Source organism: Amblyomma maculatum, chromosome 2, assembly GCF_055883805.1.
Source record: "Amblyomma maculatum isolate TAMU_Amacu chromosome 2, ASM5588380v1, whole genome shotgun sequence".
NCBI classification, from domain to species: Eukaryota; Metazoa; Arthropoda; class Arachnida; order Ixodida; family Ixodidae; genus Amblyomma; species Amblyomma maculatum.
This window is the reverse complement of record NC_139345.1, coordinates 101,017,825-101,037,987: the sequence shown is the minus strand read 5'-3', so window position 1 is coordinate 101,037,987 and position 20,163 is coordinate 101,017,825. Positions and strand designations below refer to the sequence as shown.

General features: G+C 47.3%; 1 protein-coding gene across 3 annotated transcripts in view; it reads left to right on the top strand.

The window, feature by feature from the left end:
* LOC146199414 (uncharacterized) overlaps positions 1-20,163 on the top strand; it is a 105,768-nt gene that overhangs the window by 57,926 nt on the left and 27,679 nt on the right. For all 3 annotated transcript variants that reach the window (XM_084594885.1, XM_084594886.1, XM_084594887.1), the window contains exons 2-3: positions 10,995-11,267; positions 12,233-12,426. In XM_084594885.1, the coding sequence (XP_084451011.1) occupies positions 11,137-11,267; positions 12,233-12,426 (325 nt within the window). In that variant the 5' untranslated portion in view covers positions 10,995-11,136. The remainder of the gene's footprint in view (positions 1-10,994; positions 11,268-12,232; positions 12,427-20,163) is intronic.

The window sequence follows — 20,163 nt, the reverse complement described above, 5'->3', positions numbered from 1 at the left end:
GTCTTCTTCTTTCTTATTCTTCTTCTGCTCCTCCTCCTCCTCCTCTTCGGCTGATCAAGGTCAAGCGTGGCCTCCGCCGGGACCACGCGATGGCTCGAAACCTGGCGCAGTATTGCTATCGCAATAAAAGTTTAATTTCGCATTCAGCGTGACCGGTGGGCAGCTATAGGGTGGTCCAGGGGACTACACTATCATAGTTGGCATTGGCCAACCTGTGCACAAGAGTCTGCTCGGACTGAAACAACCCGCCACGGTCATCCGGAACACATCACGTCTCGGACACTGGTGAATGCCGGCGTTCGGATCCCGAGGGACCCCTTAATACTATCGCATCCTACATTTAATTGTATTCGCTATAGATAAGGTGACCACCCGGTTACACCCAATCCATCCCTGGTATCCCGGGCTCATTCCTCTTCGCACCCTCGTAACTCCTTCCACTATTGCGACGACCTCGCGAAACGCTTATATAGACCTCCTCTTCCAGAACTAGCCATTGGTGCACAAGTAAAACATATCTTCTTCCATTTCTCCGACCGCAAGGCTTACTTCATCACAGTCAAGGACAGAGAAAGGAGTGTAACTTGAAAAGTGCCTGTGCAAAATAAAGTGTGCTCTCTAACTGCACGTATATACCTGCATGATCCTCCAAAATTGGATGCCTCAACACAGCGCGAAATCAAAGCACGCAGAGCTCCGCTCAGCTTGCGCACTACCGGTTATCGTAATCGTCGGTGAAATTGTTTTGTTGTAGTTGTGCGCTGTTGCAGTTTTTATCAGCGTTGTCAAAAATGTGCACAAAAGAGAGAAACCTCCAACGGTGGCAAGCGATAAGATGAAGCCTGTTAAGCGCACATCCGCATGCTAAGTCCGGCCGTGGCTAAGCATGCTCATGTCTAAGCGAGTGTGTGGCCACTGGCGCCTTTCACGGGTTGGCTGTTTTCGCCAGATCTGTCAACGACGCGTCTATGTGCATGCCATGTATATATGACGGAGAGGGGCATTCGCTACGTTGTGCATTGACCGACGGACTGTGATCGCCGCTACTGCGGGCTGTGGGGTATTTTGTTTCTGTAAGGAGCGCTGCCTATGTAATAGGCTATTTGCCGTACACGTACGTCATTACACACGACATTGTGATTTTAATCTTTGCTGTCTTTTATTCTTCCTGTTTTATTTATTTGTACGAAGGATAAAGGGGAGCATTTCTGGTAGCGGCGCCGGTCGCTCTTATGTATAAAGGAAATAAATTTCGCTATTAGTGCGAGACAGTACAAAATAACGTACCTTAACGACACACAATAAATAAAACCTAGAGAGCGCATTGCACGCTAGTTTTAGCGCAGACGTAGCAATAAACATAATAAATGAGCATTTGAGGTCATAATCACAATCTCCCGAAAGTAGTGCACGACAGAGGCGCAGCCGGAAATATTTTTCGGAGGCCGTTATACACCGCCGGTTAAAAAAGGGACAAAAAAAAAAAAAAAAAGACGAAGGGGGGGGATTCAGTGGCCATAAAATTCCTGAGGGAAAAGGAGGAACTGATCCCCCCCCCCCCCTTGTCAAGAAATATGTAGGCATGAAGACAAAAACAGGAAAACATAAGCTTAAGAGCACAAGATTACATTGTTATCCATGCAGTAATCTAACATCCAGTAAATCCCAAGTTTTTTCACCCTGCGTTTCCTTCTGCACCCTCTTCCTTTATTCGAAGGACAAGGGAAAAAAAGGAAAGAGAAGTTATGAAGCAGCTAGGAAGGAAAGAAAATAAGTAAGTGTAGGAAAGAGGAAAGTAAATAGGGCAAAAAAAATGAAGCAAGACAAAATAAACATAAAAGAAGGGCTGCACACGGAAGGAGATAAGTATAGAGAGAGAATAAGAACGAAGCAAAAATAAGGGAAAGGAAAGGGACGATGGAAGAAAAAGAACGGAAAAGAAGGCACGACTGTGGAAATGTTTTCGTGCGCTGAAGAGGGTCTGCTCCCACGCAGAAGCCTTGCCCCCATTTCTCACGGAAGCCGACGAAGCGGGATGCATGGAAAGGTGATTGGGAACAAAGTGGGGAAGACGGAAGGGAAGGAGGGTATTAGGAGATGAAATGCGCAGCTTCGCGTTGCGTTCCGACCACGGCTGCCATCAATACCCCGTTGGTCCAAGAAAGACTTCCCAACGGGACGTCCGTCGGCGTTCATTCAGGAAGAAGTTCTGGCGCTCTTTTTGCCGCCCCCGCACCGTTTGGATCTCTCCCTGCCGATGGCTGCCGAGAGCATGCACCGATCATTCGTCTTCTCAGCAAACATGGCGGGCGCGTGGGTGCTCTGCACGGCTTACCGAGTGCATTCATCCTTCCCTCATCACCCCCCCCCCCCCCCCCTTCGATTTAGCCTCCGCCGGTTCGCTAATGAAGCCCCACGAAGCTCGCATGCGTGTCCTTGCTAATTAGTATGTGCTCATTATCTCTGCGCAGACGCTGTACATTAGATCTTTCTCTGCGTCGCACAGCTATAGCTTAGCTGCCGAGGGAGCTATACTATAGCTTAGCCGCCGTTTTCACCCGTGCGCATGCGCTGGAATACTCGTATTATTTAAGCGCTGCATTGGGCGTTAACCGTTGGTGGTGTATACGTATCCCTTGTGGTGCGGAAATTGAGCCACGCGAGTTGCGCACAGTATCGATTCCAGGCAGCGTAAGTTAGGATAAGACAGCGCAAAGCGGGACATGGAATGCCGGCGAGGACGGGGATAGCAGTAATCCTCGTCGCCGAGCAACATATCCGCTCGAACCGGCGCTGGTAATCCCGTAAGGACTGCCTGGAAGCAGACACTTGTATCTCTATGAGGGTGTGTGAAAGGCGAGGGCGAAAAGGCAGCGCATACGTTTGTTCCTGAATGAACGACGAAGTTGATGCATTGTCAGAGCTGTCTAGATGACGAGACACTCAGTTAGGCGTTGTGGACTCTGTAAAAGAAGTGGGTGGTGAGGAACGAAAGCCAAGGATAAGACTGAACTGTTTTTATCTGTTCCCCGTTACTGAGCAAGCTAAGAGGGAAGCAAAATGCGGGCCTCAGTAATGCGGTTAGCCGCAGGCCAAGTGCTGGCGTATGCTATGTCTCCTTAAATTATGTTTAATGCACACAATTAGAGGGGTGCACAACGGGAGCTAACACGGATAGCTGCAGCGGAACTAGTGCTTTGCCCATTTTGTGTTGCTTTATACCGGATGATGTCTTTTTAACTTTTGTTGTTGTTTGTATTGAAAACTGATACATCGATGCTGTTTAATAAGAGGAAAATTAGGTTGACTAATTACGCGGCTAATTAACTAAAATTAGGCAGTCACTTTCAGATTTGAGATATTAAGCCCTTACGCCATTAAACACTCAACTAATAATAATATAATAGTTGTAGATGCTAAGTGGCAGGATTATATTGTGAAATTGAAACCCGTCACATCGAAGGTGCGCAGAGTTTTCGAATTTTTTTCAGTTGCAATATGTCTTAAAACAATGAACGTCAAAAATACACATTTGAAAACCAGTTCAGTTTGCTTTCCCGCATTTTATATTTATAAAATTGCATCACTGTTCGTGGCATTGACACGAAAGTTAAGTTAAAATCTTCTACATCGTCAAATATCAGATCAAATCAATAAAATATCAGTAATAGATGCATATGAAATGCGAGCGACGCCAGTTTAAAATATTGCGATAAGAGAAAGTCATCTCGGCAAGCTTTCTAATACGTATATTTAGCGTGCGATATTTCGAACCAAATTGCGACTAAGAACATTTAAAGCAAGGCTCACCCTTAATGTCAATGGCCTTGAACTTCGCACCATAATTTTGCCCTCTAAAATCAGATGAAAACGGTTATTAGTTAATTTTAACCATTTACTCGCCTAATTATTTATTCTTAACAGGCATGAAATGGGTCCACCTTGCCGTGCAATCGACCTGTCTTGATTGCACCAACGTATTTCTAACATTCAAATGTATGTACTGCTCCGCGTAGTACATCTTTACATATAGCAGGTAATAGTTGTCATTCTTCCACATTGACCGGGTAAATATTACGATTTTGATTTTTTTAATTTTTATTTGCCTTGATGCGGTACATATTAAGTATGTGAATGATTTTCTACAGAAGGAGGCCCCAAGGTAAGAACCGTCAGGGGGTCCTCCTGTGAATAAGTACAGCAGTTAAAGCACAAATATAAGACATCAAAACAAGATAAGTGCACAAAGAGGACCTAAATTGTAAAACATTTTTTTTTTTTACAACAGTCAACAGTCTCGGGAAGGAACAGCAGTTTACATTAGGTAGCGAAATACTGGAAATAGTAGGCGAATATGTCTACTTAGGACAGATAGTAACCGCAGATCCGGACCATGAAAAGGAAATATCAAGAAGAATAAGATTGGGATGGAGCGCATTTGGCAAGCACTCGCAGATTATGACTAGCAGCTTACCGGTATCGCTCAAGAGGAAAGTATACAACAGTTGCATCTTGCCTGTACTCACCTATGGGGCTGAAACGTGGAGGCTAACCAAGAGAGTTCTACTTAAGTTGAGGACAACCCAGAGGGCTATGGAACGAAAAATGGTAGGGGTAACATTAAGAGATAGAAAGCGTGCAGAGTGGGTCAGAGAAATAACTCAAGTTACCGACATTCTAGTGGAAATTAAGAAGAAGAAATGGACATGGGCAGGACATGTAGTGCGAAGAGAGGATAACCGATGGTCGCTTAGGGTAACAAACTGGATTCCAAGGGAAGGAAAGCGTAGCAGGGGGAGGCAGAAAGTTAGGTGGGCGGATGAGATTAAGAAGTTCGCAGGGGTCAAGTGGATGCAGCTAGCACAGAACCGGGTTAAGTGGAGAAATATGGGAGAGGCCTTCGCCCTGCAGTGGGTATAATCAGGCTGATGATGATTATGATGATGATGATGATTTTTTTTTTAATGCTAGGAATGTATGAACAAAAGTCAGTATAAGCACAAATACAATTTTACAAAACGATAACAAAGTAACCATGTGTCATTGCCAATCATCGCCGCGTGGTGTTAAAATGATGCTTTGGTGTTTAAAAATGGAAAAGAATTTTAGCCAAAATTTTTAGCAGTTTTTTGGATCACGAATCGTTGCGTGGTGCGGCGCGGATACCAGTGATGTAAATGGCTGGAGCTGGGCTGGGAGCCGAGCGACTACACTGACGCGGCGATGCCAGAACGATACATCTTTGCCTTGAAGTGACAGTTTTGGTCACGCTTGCCGCACATTATTTGCATCGACAAGTCGATCGACCGATCCGTGTCGCACGTATGCAAATGGAATTCTCGCCGTGAGGCGACGATGCGCTTTCATAATGGCGTCGAGTTGCCGTTCCACTTCACACTGTATACATGTGTACTTATGTGCATTGCTGTTGCAGACAGTTTGACATACGCTAGCCGAGAAACATAACTGGGCACATAATATATGTTTGATCAATTGGCCGAGCCTTGTCACTGATATACATAAACCCGAAATTTCGTTGCTATGCAAGCATGTCTATAGTAGGTCAGAAACCTGAAATATCTTTCCTTTCCTTGCTCCAGTCGACTGGAGCAAGGAAAATGATAGGAGCGACATAAGGGAATAACATAACGGCTAGCAAATGTGAACTGATGATGCCTAGCTGAAAATAGGAACTGTAAATGGGCATGAGGCCGAGACGCAGAAAGCAGATACAGAGAAGACAAACATAGCAGTTGATGGCTCAAGCCGGGAGAAGAAAGGCAATTTTCAGGGACTGATTAATCGCAGCAGGAGTAGGGCAGGGTTAATTCGAGGCCGTGGTATAAGGCTTTGCTTTGTCAAGTGTAGTAGAGGCAATGATCATGCTGTATCAGCGAGACCGAATGATTCGGGCGAGTTCATGTTTACGACCATTGCTCAGGGGAAGGCAGAGATGCGTTTTATTTCACGTCATTCGCCTTTTTTTTTTTCTTCCCTAACCATTCGTCACGAATTATCTTTACGAGTTTCTACACATGTTATCATTATGGCTACTCTGATAAAATTTGAAAGCGGCTGTTTTAAAAATTGAGATTTCTGTAGTTGCGTTGTTGATCGAATATTTAGGGGAAACCCCCAAAGTGGAGTAGGTTTGTAATAGGGAGTAATTTCTTTTGTAGCAGCCGTACGGCTACAAAGGAAACATATACAACTTTCTCAGAAACTTCGTAGGTAAAGAAAATTCGTCCTGGTCTGGAGATCGAAACCGAGACTACCGCCTTTCCGGGGTAGCCGCTATACCAAATAGGCTAACAAGGACGGTCAGCAGATCAAATGGTAGGGCGAGAGCGAATTGATCGATAACTCGAAGTGGGAATGGGGTTGATCGAAATGGTGTGATCGATTATTTAGGAGAAACCCCCACGGTGGAGTAGATTTGTAATGACATCCACCCAAGCGCAGAAACAGAGTGCTGTCAACACAGACGGTGAGCCCAGATTTTAAATATTCTGAATCTGCTTTGCGGTTCGAAATATGCAGTATCGAGAGAACACTTTCGAAGGCTGATTCATTTGGCTTTCCCTCGTTTCCCATTTATAAAATGGCGCGGCTGCGCGTGGTATTGTCGCCGAAATCGTGTCAACTTCAACATCATAAGGTGTGGATCGCGTCTGCATTTTCTAATCAGAAATCAAAAAAAAAAAAAAAAAAAGTATGAAGCAATGTGCGATGCGGGGAGAGCCAGCTTAACGCGCTTTGAAAAGCGCATTTACCAATTTTAATATTTTTAACCACGATTCAAAACCAAAAAGTTTGAAAATTCCGTTCACCTTAAAAGTTTAAACGATGTTCCGTTTCGCAACATAGCCTTGCTGCCTAAACTACAATATAAACGCTGATTAGTCAAGTTCTGTTACATACCGCACTTATCAGCTATATCATATGCATCATATCCTTCTTGCTGTAAAATCCGCATGGACAGGCAGTACCACAGTTTAAAATGAAGACCTGCATAGATTTAAAAATATCACTCGGTGTAAACAAGCATGCAATTTTTGAAGATTCTTTCCCAACTTTTCTAGGCTTTTAACGTGTCGCGATGGCTGAATGGCTGTGGCATTTACGCCCCGAGTAAAAAATACCAGGTTCGATACAGGGTGTTTTAGAAGCGTTCCGATGCAGGCGAAACGTGAAAACATTTCAGAGCACTTTGAAAAAAAAAAAAAAAAAAAAAAAGAAATACCGTGTCGCCCGCAATCGAGTCGATGTAAGCATGAAATCGTTGCGGTCTTCGCGGCGCCCTTGCCAACTTCGTCAGAGGTCGCACAATCATGACGTTGTCGTCAGTGGCGAGCATATTAATGCGTAAGCATTAAATGGCTATGTTTGAGGAGTTTGTCTCCAGAACTTTGTCGGCAGGATTGCGTCGAAGTGAGGCGAGATAGGAAAAAGCAAATGGCTGTAGTAGATAGAGGAGGAAAAAATGTCGCAAGGAAAAAAATTTGCTTAAAATTTACTTTTTTAGTTTAAAATACCGCAGGCCAATATTTTGGCCCATGCAGGAGGGGCAATACAATACATTCAAGGATTTACAGATTAAAAATAATAAATAGGCAGTTCATTCAGTTGCAGTCAATAACCAAGAACAACCAATACAGCACTGATTTACTCAAGAAAATAATCCTCTAGAGCTTTACTAAAATTGGGAGACTGGAAAATGCCCTCGGGAAGACGGTTCCAATCAGCAACGTTCCGCGGAAGAAAAAAACTGTGCTTGAAAGTGTCAGTCCTTGCAAAAATGGGTTCGAGCAATTGACTTCGTGAGTCGTGTTCAGCGCGACAGCTGTTTGAAAATTGTGGGTCGAGGTATGCTTAATTTATGTGACAAAAGGTTATGCATAAACAGTAAATGGGACATTTTTCTGCGTACTTCAAGTAATGGGATATGGTTGGCTTTCATTAGAGTCGAGGGTGAGTCTAATGTCTTGTATTTGTTATAAATAGACCTGACAGCTTTCCTTTGCACCATCTCTATCCGGTATATATTTCTCTTTATAAATGGATCCCATAAAACCGAAGCGAAGTATAATTTAGATATAAATTTTGAGTATGCAAGAAATTTCAGCTTACTTCGAGAATCTTTAAAATGGCGTGGAACGTATGTCATTTATATTGGCAGTCCATGTTAAATCATAGGTTAGTATTTATAATGTGTCACTTCGTGAATTAAATAGTTTAACAGGCTTAAGAGAAAGAACTAAGATGTGTTTTTACGCGAGATGCGCAAAAGGACAGCTTTTTCTAGGTTAAATTGCATATTCCGTTTAACACACCATTCATGAACTGCTAAGAGTGAATTTTGCAAAATGTAGAGATCATTCTGTTCATTTATGCTCTTAAAAAGTATGTAGCCATCAGCAGAAAGCTTTAAGGAAACATTCTCGGAAATGGAAACTGGCAGATCATTGATATAAATCAGGAAAAGCAGCAGGCCTATGAAGTTCCCTCGGGGTACCCCTGAAGTAACTGGTAGCTCGCTTGATTTGCAGCCATTAACATCTACGTATTATTTCCTATATTTCAGGCAAGCAGAAATCAAGTTAGCAATGTAAGTAGGGACGCCAATACTTTCTAATTTATAGGTAAATGAGTTTACGTTGGGAACTATGTCAAATGCCGTCCGAAAGTCTAAAATAAGGACATCAACCTACCCTGATTTGTCAAGAACTAGTTAGAATTCATTAATTGTCGTAACTAACTGAGTCACATTGGACATGCCCTTTCTGAAACCATGTTGCACGACGACTGATTCTAGCTGTGGTTGCTCCCTCCGTCAGAAACACACTTGAAAGTACTTGTTAAAACATTGTGCTATCGTCCGCGGCCCGCGGTAGTATAATTAAAGCATGCACAAAGGAAAAAGGTGTCGAAAAATACGTATCGAGTATATTATGTTCAAAAGACGCGGTTGCTGTAGTAGCTGCCACCGTGTCGTCATGGCGCAGCCTAGTAACGCGTGACGTGCTTACGCATTCCGCCAATGCGGGGGGCCGCAGTGATCTCAAACGTTTTTCTGCAGTGACGTATAACTCTCAAACTGATCGCATCCCGCCAGAGGCTTCCTACCTCTGATTTCATCAGAATCCATTGCTCCTACGCGCGGATAATGCGTAGGCAGGTAGGTCAAATTTTGGGGACTGTCCACCTAAATTTAAAAGGCACCACTTAGTTGGCTATAGTGAAATTAGGTTAGACACCATTTTTCGGTAAATTCGGACGAAGTCAAATTTTGAGGGTCCAAGGACCAAGATTTAGAGGTTGCCCACCTAATTTGAAACTCTCGTCTGAGATGGCCATACTAAAATTACGTTGAACAGCAATTTTTGGTCAAATTCGGAAAAGGTAAAATTTGGGGGGCGCGGACACACTCGTCCGCTGCCCGGACGTCCTCGTTTTGTTGCCCTGATTGCTGCAAATCGGCGCGCGGATGACGGAAGATCGGTGCCCGTATGTTGGCTTTCGGTGGCTGAGAATAGGAGCTAAATCAACGCAGAACCGACTAGAATATGTCACTTGCCGATGGCTTTCACGGCTCGAAGCAGCGTCTCCGAAGCGCTATTTTATTTATCTAACTCTCCTTCTCTTCTATCCACTTCGTGCTGTGCGCAAAAGCGTGTTTGTGCAGTTTCTGGAGCAGTGAATCCATCAAGTGCATGCATTCAGTCCACGCTGGTTGAATGAAAAGGGTCAAAACGTCCTGACCCCTTGCAAAGTAGCTCAAACGCGCCATCAGCACGAAGGCGAACCTAAACAAGCTTTCGCAGGCTATAAAATGCAAACCTACCTCACCTCTGGGTGGACGCCTCGCACGTGCTGTCGGGGCACGTACCAAACAAAAATGAGACGCCTCAGAGCCCGCGGTACTCTTTTCCTTTAAGTAATTTCAAGTTTTCATATACTCAGGAGCCCAGCACTGACTGGCCACCAGTTACGCGGGAACGGAGCGACCCAGAGCATATATGGCGTCGCAACTCCGAGTTGTTATCCGTCTTGGGCATGTCTGTTGGATGTGTGAGAGGCATAGCAGGCGGCGTCCTAGCACCCCCAACGCCTTCAATTTGGCATTAGAGGCAACAACCGGGAGGTCCAGCACTCGCTTTGTCGCTTTCCTGATGATGGCATCAATGCGCTTGTCATCTTGTTTATGGTGCGTAGGCACGGCACGGTTTAGAGGATCCGGTTGGTCACGAAGGCATGGGTGAGCCATAGCGCATCCCTGCCCTGCAGACCACCACGCTCGTAGGAAATGTTATGGATCATGCGTCCTGCCTGTTCGCCTACGTGTTTGAGTTTCGCTATAATAGACCCCGGCCCAAGCCTGTCATTGATGAACAAACCCAGTATCCAGGGCTCCAGTATTGCTCTGATGTGACCTCCCGACAGAGGGATGTGTAGAGACGTTTTATCATTATAATTTGCCCTGACATGCAGAATCTCTGATATTGCGGGAGTACATTTGAGATCACAGTCGGCAGCATACGCATCGACTATGAAGGCGGTTTGCTGAAGGTGCTCCTCCTGTCCTCAAGGCTCCCCTCGGTGGTCCAGATTGTGATAACATCTGCGTAAAGTGTGGGGCGACTTGCATGTTTGTTTTAGGGTCAGGGGAAGTCTTTCTGTAGTCGCCAAAAGAGGCCTAATTTCAGGTGAGGAAATGAGTCACCGTATTGGCGACATGTCATTTACTTTCCATCCGATCTTCTATGTGCACACAGACATAGCACAGAACACAGGCGTCTATTTGTTTACTCGATCGGTCGGCTATGGTCGGCTAGGCTGCCCTGTGTGTAAGCAAGAGCCATATCTTAAGAGCACCAAGTCAGCTCCGAAATACGAGGCGTTCCGATCACTCGCATTAACCATTTTCACGTTTCAAGTGTTCCACACTGGTGTCGCTGACATTATTCGTGCCATGCTTCCTCCGTATGTTGCAGGTGGCGCACTGGAGGGAGCAGTGACTCAGTCCGCAGATGTGGCCGCCGGCGCTACTGCGCGTTGACGTCTTTGCCGCTGGTGCGGTGCGGCGGGTGCTGCTGTTGGCGGCGCTGACGAGTGGCTGCTACGTAGCGCTGACGAATGGCGCACGTGCTACTGCCCTGCGACGTGCCTACGTGGCAAGAAGTGGAGCGTCACCTGAGCCAGCTCCGGTTCGCCCACTCGCCCGAGCAGCTGGTCGCCGACATGCAGCGCATTTACGACCTCTGCTGGTGAGAAGTGACTCTCGAGCAGCGGTCTACTGGACCTCCAGTCGCAGTGGCCGTCACTACAAGTCGCAGTTCGCATTAATCCGTAGCCTTACATGCAGTGGTGGCCCATTAGTGTCTGTTTATTATAGTGGGGACAGAAGCGTGTGGGAACAACTTCCGTAACTCAACTACTGTGCTAAGGGCGAGGGATCGAATCCCGGATGCGGCGGCCGCATTTCGATGGAAGGGAAAAGCTAGGCACCTGTGTGCTGTACGATGTCAGTGCAAGTTAAAGAACCCAAGGTAGTCGAAATTTCAGGAGTCCTCCCCTACGGCGTCTCTCATAGCCTGAGTCGCTCTGGGACGTTAAACCCTATAAACCAAACCAACCAGAACGTCCGTACGGTTGCTCTGAAAACGCCTTTGTTGTTAGTGGAGTAGCATTCGCGTCAAACGATGAATATATAACACTCGTGGAACTTGCTAGTTTGTAGCGTCATTGGTGACATCATTGGAAACATCATTGGTAGCCTCGTTGGTGCCATCTTTAGTAGCAGTATCGGTGATGTCATTGGAAGTGTCTTGGCCGTCTCATTAATAGCGTCACTCTACTCGCTTCAGGGGTTTCGACAGTAAACGAGAAAACAGCTCGTTCACACGGAACACAGGAACAGGCGGCACAGAAATGCCGTGCTCGAAGCCGTGACGCATTTCAGAAAATAGCTATGGTTACCTTACACGGCATCCTGTCTGGGATCCAGATTAGGAACACTATTGCGGCAGTTCGCCCTAATGTCAAATCCCGTAGTATGTCCCCCAAAGTTAGCGGAAACACCATGTTCATATATCCTTAGCTCGATATGACCTCGCTGAGGCGGGAGACAAAACCCGTGGAACACGTAGAAGAGAAAACTGTCGTAATGTGTTCGCGATTTTGCCTTCGTTGATGTCGACGAGGGGCGTCCGTTGTTCTCTCACGCATGCAGCGTCGGTCTGGATCCGGAGGACCCTCCGCGGGAGGAGATCCGGCTGGACCTGCTCAAGCGCTTCCTCAAGTCGCTGCCGCCGGACGAGAGCCGGCGCTTCTTCGAATCGACGCTGCCCTCGCTGATCGGCTCTGCGCTGAGGCTGCGCGAGCTCCGGCCTCCCGGAGGATTCCTCTATTGTCTGGAGCAGCAGGGTGGGATATGGCTCCCCTCTTCCTCCTACTCTTTCTTTCTCACCCTCCTGAACAGAAAAAAAAAAAAAAAAACAGCGCAGACAAAGCAAAAAAAGGCGACACAACTAACGGTTGTCTGTCACTTTTTGCCTCGTTGCTTCATGGGTTGTATTCCAATCTCTCCGAACACGCACCCGCCGCGGTGGATCAGCGACATTGGCGATTTTTTATGATTATAAATGCTCAGCTTTGATCCTGTAGCCATATATTTGAGTAATCAATAAGGTGTTATGGAACAAATATTTCAGTTTTAATTCTCACGCTTACCCATTCACATAGATTTTGCTTCTCGCGCTTACGTTATCGAAATCCGGGCCCCCATTCCTGGTTCTACGCGCGTTTTGTCTTTGAAATCATTTATAGCTACTTTTTTTATCTGATAGGTATGCAGAGGTTGTTTTTTTTTTTCTTCGCCCTTCCTAAGGGACAATAGATTCAAATTATGACCGCGTTTCGGCGAATTCAAATTCCAGAACGCTTGCATACTAAGATTTTGGTGTCATTAAATGAACCTGGCGGCTCTAAATCAATACGGAGCTCACCACTGCGAAAAGTATACGTAGTGCTGAGTGATAATCCGTCAATGTAATGTTTTTCCAGTTGGCGCCAAGCGGCGAAATTGGACCATCTATCCAGGGCTATGAAAAATGTGCGGACCGCAGACAAAGAACTTAAGCTTGGAGGCTAGTCCAGCGCGCCGTAGTACACGTGGTGAGGAGAGGGTACATTAGGCGATTATTCAGTCATCCGGAGTCCAGCAGAGCCTACCTGCTGGCAAAATGATTTTTGGTTGCCGAGCGCGGCTATATGTATAAATGTTGGTACTGCTGCGCGAGGCGTGCGCTGGCTTCTTAACATCCTCATGCGGACGTGTGGTACCTGTTAGTCTTTTGCAGATCGGCAGTATAGCACTGTGAATTTGACGGTACTGTGACAGGAGTGCCATTCTGGCGACTTGAGGTGCCTGCTGTATTAATCGAATTTTCCACGTGATCATTGCTGGCTCTGCTTTCAAGTCTAATTCAGCAGACCTGCGGTCAGCCGACTGAGTACAGTCATGTGGATGTGGGAAAGAATATTGATTATAGAAGATGCGTCATTACGTCATGAGAAGCCACTACATGCCTGATTAATCATGGGCTTTAAGGCGCACCAAGTAATGATAAGACAATGGCGGCTTGGGTACCGCCCTCGGAGCTGCGAAGTTTATATAGCGTTAGCTATTCTTTGCTCGTTTTCCAGTTTCGCACCGTCGTCGTCACTGTCTGCGATGCCAACAGCAGCGAATGCTGTCTTTGAAGACAGCATTATTCTCTCCCAGGACAAGGGAAGGAGGGGGGGGGGGGGGGGGGGCGTCCAATAATAAATACCTTATTTTTTCTGTGCACACATTGAGAGATTTAAGTAAAATTTACAGAACCAGCAATTTGTTTTGATGTTGCGAAGGCTAAACATCTGTAATTAGACAATTTGTGCGATTCATTTGCTGCTAATCAATAAGCAATGGCTGAACATAAATGGTATCAGCTAATTGGCCTTGCATTGTATTTTCGAGGAAACAAACAAAACGCGAACAACACAGAATACTGATGCGCTAAAAATACTAGCGATTCACGGGTTACTGTATCATGGTTACCGTGGTAAAACTGTGATAATAACCAAGCATCTCTATCTGAAACGCTCTTAATCTTTTATGTTCCACTCGTATCGCTAGCGGCTATACTTTAGCAATTCATGTACAGGTCATCCACTTCTAGCTATAACAAGGTCACTCCTTTCAAAGCAGCATTGCATCCGATACAGGCACATATCGAAGTAAATTGATACACGCACAGACGGATATGGAGGTGGCACTTCGCATGGCCAGCCGCTTAGCTTTACTGCATTGACGTGTCGGACGCAATGGCCCTTTAAAAGAAGTGACATTGTTATAGCTAGAAGTGGACGAGGCTGTACAACGCATTCGAGTCCATCGACAGTACTTGCCATCGCAGATGTTTCATATCTTACGATGTGTATAGAGAAGTGTACGAAACTTTAACATGCCACCGACAGGCTCATGCGATTCATATTTAGCGGCAGTACTGGCAGCCTCCGGGAAAAGAGTAACTTATAGGTAATTCGTGTTATCTTCCTCAACGACTAGTGTCGCTGTCTTCTACTCGAACGAGGTGCGTGAAAGCATGCTCCCTTCGACTAAACTCGAACAGACCGGCGCGTTGCTTCGGTGGGTCAGTGATCGGAACACAAGTGCAGAAACACCAAAGGTCTCTGCCCTGCCGTTCATGTGACGCAGTATTCAGAGTACACATAAATGCACGTGGCCCGGCTCCGAGATGCTCGTGCTTGTGTTCTTTGGACCGCTGCCAGAGTCTCCGAAGGCGTCCATTTAGACGCCGTTTAAGAAGCTTCGATCTGTTTGGGCTCGCCAAGGGAAAGGCAGTGAGGCGCGCGTGATATGTTGGCGCCGTACACGCAGCTCCCGGTGCCTGCGCTGTGTTTTGGCTCTGTTTTGAGCAGCTTGGGTAAATGCATAAACTGACTGGCCTTCGGAGTTGCTGTGTTGCTGGCGTGATAACCCAGCGACTGGTGTTCGTGGCGTCGTGTTTATTGGGATGTTCCCCGACAGTTTTTGTCATCAGGCGGTAGCGTCTGAATGTATATGCCAACGAAATAAGAGCGCGGGATTGCTGACTAACCGCACTTGAAACGTGTATCTGTTTGTTCGCTTGCTTAATAGTTTCCCTTCTCTTGCAACCTTCAGCTGTTTGTCGAGGGTGGTGGTGTGGGGCGTAAAAACAAAAGCGAATGCGCGTTAGTTCAAGCACTGAACACTAACTTGTGGTGCTTTCTGTACATATTTCGTGAACAGCTTTACCAAATAGTTTACACGAAGAAAGTGCTGTGAGGCATTCGCACATTTGTGTGTGTAAGACAATGCAAATGCCCTCGTGCACAGTGAGAGCCCTATACTCTTGAATGTTTGTTTTAACGGGAATTACGGGTGCTAAAATCGCGGAATGTCCTTGGCCACTACGGGTGTCTTCTTTTACGAGTGTAGCAATCTGGTACGCTTTCAGTGCGCAGCATGCGTGTTTTTCAGTAGGGGGCGCACATATTGCATCGAACGTGTAAATCACGAGTGCACTTACACCACGGGGATAAACCCTGTACTGTAAGCACACCTGTGATACACTGTGTGCGTGTGTGTCTTTATCTGTCTGTCTGTCTGTATCTGTATGTCTGTGTCTGTCTGTCTGTCTGTATGTATATCTGTCTGTCTGTCTGTCCGTCTGTATCTGTCTGTGTCTGTATGTGTATCTGTCTGTCTGTCTGTCTGTCTGTCTGTCTGTCTGTCTGTCTGTCTGTCTGTCTGTCTGTCTGTATGTGTATCTGTCTGTATCTGTATCTGTCTGTCTGTCTGTCTGTCTGTCTGTCTGTCTGTCTGTCTGTCTGTCTGTCTGTCTGTCTGTCTGTCTGTCTGTCTGTCTGTCTGTCTGTCTGTCTGTCTGTCTGTCTGTCTGTCTGTCTGTCTGTCTGTCTGTCTGTCTGTCTGTCTGTCTGTCTGTCTGTCTGTCTGTCTGTCTGTCTGTCTGTCTGTCTGTCTGTCTGTCTGTCTGTCTGTCTGTCTGTCTGTCTGTCTGTCTGTCTGTCTGTCTGTCTGTCTGTCTGTCTGTCTGTCTGTCTGTCTGTCTGTCTGTCTGTCTGTCTGTCTGTCTGTCTGTCTGTCTGTCTGTCTGTCTGTCTGTCTGTCTGTCTGTCTGTCTGTCTGTCTGTCTGTCTGTCTGTCTGTCTGTCTGTCTGTCTGTCTGTCTGTCTGTCTGTCTGTCTGTCTGTCTGTCTGTCTGTCTGTCTGTCTGTCTGTCTGTCTGTCTGTCTGTCTGTCTGTCTGTCTGTCTGTCTGTCTGTCTGTCTGTCTGTCTGTCTGTCTGTCTGTCTGTCTGTCTGTCTGTCTGTCTGTCTGTCTGTCTGTCTGTCTGTCTGTCTGTCTGTCTGTCTGTCTGTCTGTCTGTCTGTCTGTCTGTCTGTCTGTCTGTCTGTCTGTCTGTCTGTCTGTCTGTCTGTCTGTCTGTCTGTCTGTCTGTCTGTCTGTCTGTCTGTCTGTCTGTCTGTCTGTCTGTCTGTCTGTCTGTCTGTCTGTCTGTCTGTCTGTCTGTCTGTCTGTCTGTCTGTCTGTCTGTCTGTCTGTCTGTCTGTCTGTCTGTCTGTCTGTCTGTCTGTCTGTCTGTCTGTCTGTCTGTCTGTCTGTCTGTCTGTCTGTCTGTCTGTCTGTCTGTCTGTCTGTCTGTCTGTCTGTCTGTCTGTCTGTCTGTCTGTCTGTCTGTCTGTCTGTCTGTCTGTCTGTCTGTCTGTCTGTCTGTCTGTCTGTCTGTCTGTCTGTCTGTCTGTCTGTCTGTCTGTCTGTCTGTCTGTCTGTCTGTCTGTCTGTCTGTCTGTCTGTCTGTCTGTCTGTCTGTCTGTCTGTCTGTCTGTCTGTCTGTCTGTCTGTCTGTCTGTCTGTCTGTCTGTCTGTCTGTCTGTCTGTCTGTCTGTCTGTCTGTCTGTCTGTCTGTCTGTCTGTCTGTCTGTCTGTCTGTCTGTCTGTCTGTCTGTCTGTCTGTCTGTCTGTCTGTCTGTCTGTCTGTCTGTCTGTCTGTCTGTCTGTCTGTCTGTCTGTCTTGTTGTGCCGGTGGGGTTATCACACAGTAGCCCACCGTCAACAGGGTTGTGCCAAGGAGCTGGTAACGCAGCGCTCGTCACCCGTTTCGTGAACGAGGGCTGTCAGCTTCCTGGGCGGTAGCGATGAATCCGAGTCGGCGTTGGTGAGATGAAGAAAAGGCTTTATACACTATTTACATGTATTTACACAACAAGATCGGCTCTGGGGCCGAAAGCTAACATAGCCATACGCGACTGTTCTCGCGCAGCGACGGCCGGGGAGATTCCGCCGCGTCCGCACTGTCAGGGGGCGAACTGCTCCCGATGGACGCTCGTGACGAACTCACACACTCGGAGTCTCGAACGGAAGCACTTGAGACTCCGTTGCCGAGAACCGTTGACGCTCAAAATGGTCCAATCCGACGGCAGCACTTTCGCAGGGCCAATGGGAGAGCTTGCTGCGCTCTCGCTTCAAATATGCCGCGGGGCGAGAAGGGGTTCACCGTCAGGGCCACGGCGCGCCGTGCTGTCTGGACGTTCAGCGCATGTTAAAACACGTCGCTTCTGTCCCTTTGGTACGGCTCGCCTCCAGTGCATTGGTGCTTTGCAGAGAAGTATCCAAAGTTTGTGAAGGAGGCGTTCGCCGAAGAAGTTTGGCGTCCGGCTGAATTTCTAGGCGGCTTTGGCCAGGCACAACAGCACCCCCGCCATCAGACAATGCGCCGGGAAGACGAGCTGCTCGCATGTGGCTCGGATGCCGGGCGCGCTCGTTCGCCAGGTTCCTCCAAGCTCACGTACAGTGTCCGGGCGCCAGGTAGCCTCACGTTCCACTCGCCAGGTCAGGATCTCTGCCGACAGCCTTGTTGCCGGGGCACGCCGATCAACTTCGCCCGGGTCGCTCCGATGCCCTTGCCTCTCGCCACTGGTAACGGTAGACTGTTCTGCGGCTTGCGAAACCGACCAACAACAGGCAACACCCAACACAAGCAAGTACCCTCGGTCACCCGTCAAACACCAGACAGAGGCAAAATTTCAAATTCAATTAGCTAAATTGTTGTCCCCTTTTTACTCCCACTACAACAAGAGACAAGTGTATACGATGCAGTGCACAAGGTTCAAACAACAATTTTGCGCATTAAGGATACATTAAATAGCAAAGAAGATTAATAATCAGTAATAGAAAAGAGTCTCCTTGAAATCACTTGGACCGTAGACCACAACTGAGGAAGTAAGGAGGTCATTCAATTTTGCCCCGATCTGCCTAAAGCATTACCGTTAGCGACGAAATGCTCGTTGAAGGTAGCTATGTCTCGAATGCATGACTCAAAGCATCCGAGTTCGCATTGTGCTGCTCTTTTCCGCAAGCGGCAGAATGCGTAGCAGTATTCGGGTGGTTTGGCTCTCCTCCCTCCGCCACAGCTTCGGCTGTCCATTTCTCTACGAGACCTTTCTTTCCACTTTGTGCGTGAAAGAACAGACGAGCACAAGTTACTCGCTTTGTTGAACGATCTGTCTCGTTCCTTACGCTTTGCGCACCAATCGCGCATTTTCAGAGCACGGGTGCATTTGTGACACTGGGATCGCCGCTTCTTTTCCTTTCGCGATCGTTTGCGTTTTCTGACCTTCCGATGACAGCATTCTTTCATGCACCTGCCTTTCCGCTCTTTTCGGTGGCGGCACTTGAGTTTTTGCTTACTTTCTTTTTGTGCCAACTCTTTCAAGCTGCCGGTAACCGGAGCTAGTATGGCGCCGACATCGTCGGAGTTCGGCGCCGCGCCTGCATCGCGGCCAGCAGCGCATGACTCACTGCCAGTCGCGTCCGAACAAGGACAAGGCTCGCTCACGCCAGCCCCCGAGCTAGGTATATGCTCTGCAGGCTCGCCACTCAAGTTACTCTGATCCGCCGGTGTGCCGCATCGCTCAGCGCTAACCGGAGCACGATCAAGGTCGTCTGATAGCTGGGGCGTTTCGGATCGCGTGAGGTCCATGTTCGCACCAGGGTTGTTTTCGCCAATACAATTGAGCGCGTCAGGACAGGAAGATGCATGGCTTTTATCTAGTCGCTCGCTGTCGACTTCACAGGTGGGATTCTCGACAGCGTCTGCGTCATGGGTTTGCCTTAGGTGTTCAACACTCGTGGGCTGCGCAATTTCCATGAGCGCCACTTCGTTTTTCCGCGAGTGATGATCTCCGACAACGCTGATCTCGGACATCACCAATTTGTCGTCTCCTAGCCTGACTACATCTCCGCCACGCTGTACAACTGCTGCTTCTGAGTTGTCAGGCGGTTGATTTACTGCCAGGTCGCCACTCTCGATTGGTGGAATGCTTACTGCTACGTGGGAATGCGTGCAGGACGGTGTCACTTCAGATTTCTCGCCGATGGAGTCGGCTCCAACCGTCTCAGCTGCCAATGGTTCGACCAAGGTAACCCTAGACACTTCTGTTTGAGACTCGATCAGCTCGCTGCTGCTATCGCGTTGCTTGGCCGCTTCCCCAAGTTGTGTCTCATTCTCTGGTGCAAGCACAATTTGCTCTGAGACTTCCTGACTTTCTAGCCATTCGCTTACAGCGGCTTTCAACTGATAGGCCAAATCAAAGTATGCCTTGTTACAATGTTTCTCGCGCTCATATCTTTTCCGAAGATCCTGAGGCGTTATCTCATATCGTATCAGCAATGACTTTTTTAGTTCATCGTAATTTTTCAAGCGGTCGCCAACCAATCGCTTGATTTCTTCCGACGCTTCAGCGGAGAGAAGAGCTACCAACTTCTGCGCCCAACTATCTCTCTCGAAACGTTTACTTCTGCAGACATTCTCGAAGTCTGCCAAATACACTGCCATATCCTCGGCGATGAGGAACGGTGGTGGACAGTCTCGCGGTATTGAACCGTTACAATGAATGGCATTAAAAGCTTTAATCTTTTCCACGCTCATTCTATGTACTGAAACCTCCAGCTGCATCAGTTTCCATACGCGGGCGTCCTCTTTCTCGCGACGTTCATCGCGCTTTTGGAGTTCTTGCCTTTTGGCTTCCTCCTTCCCTTTTCTCTCTTGAATA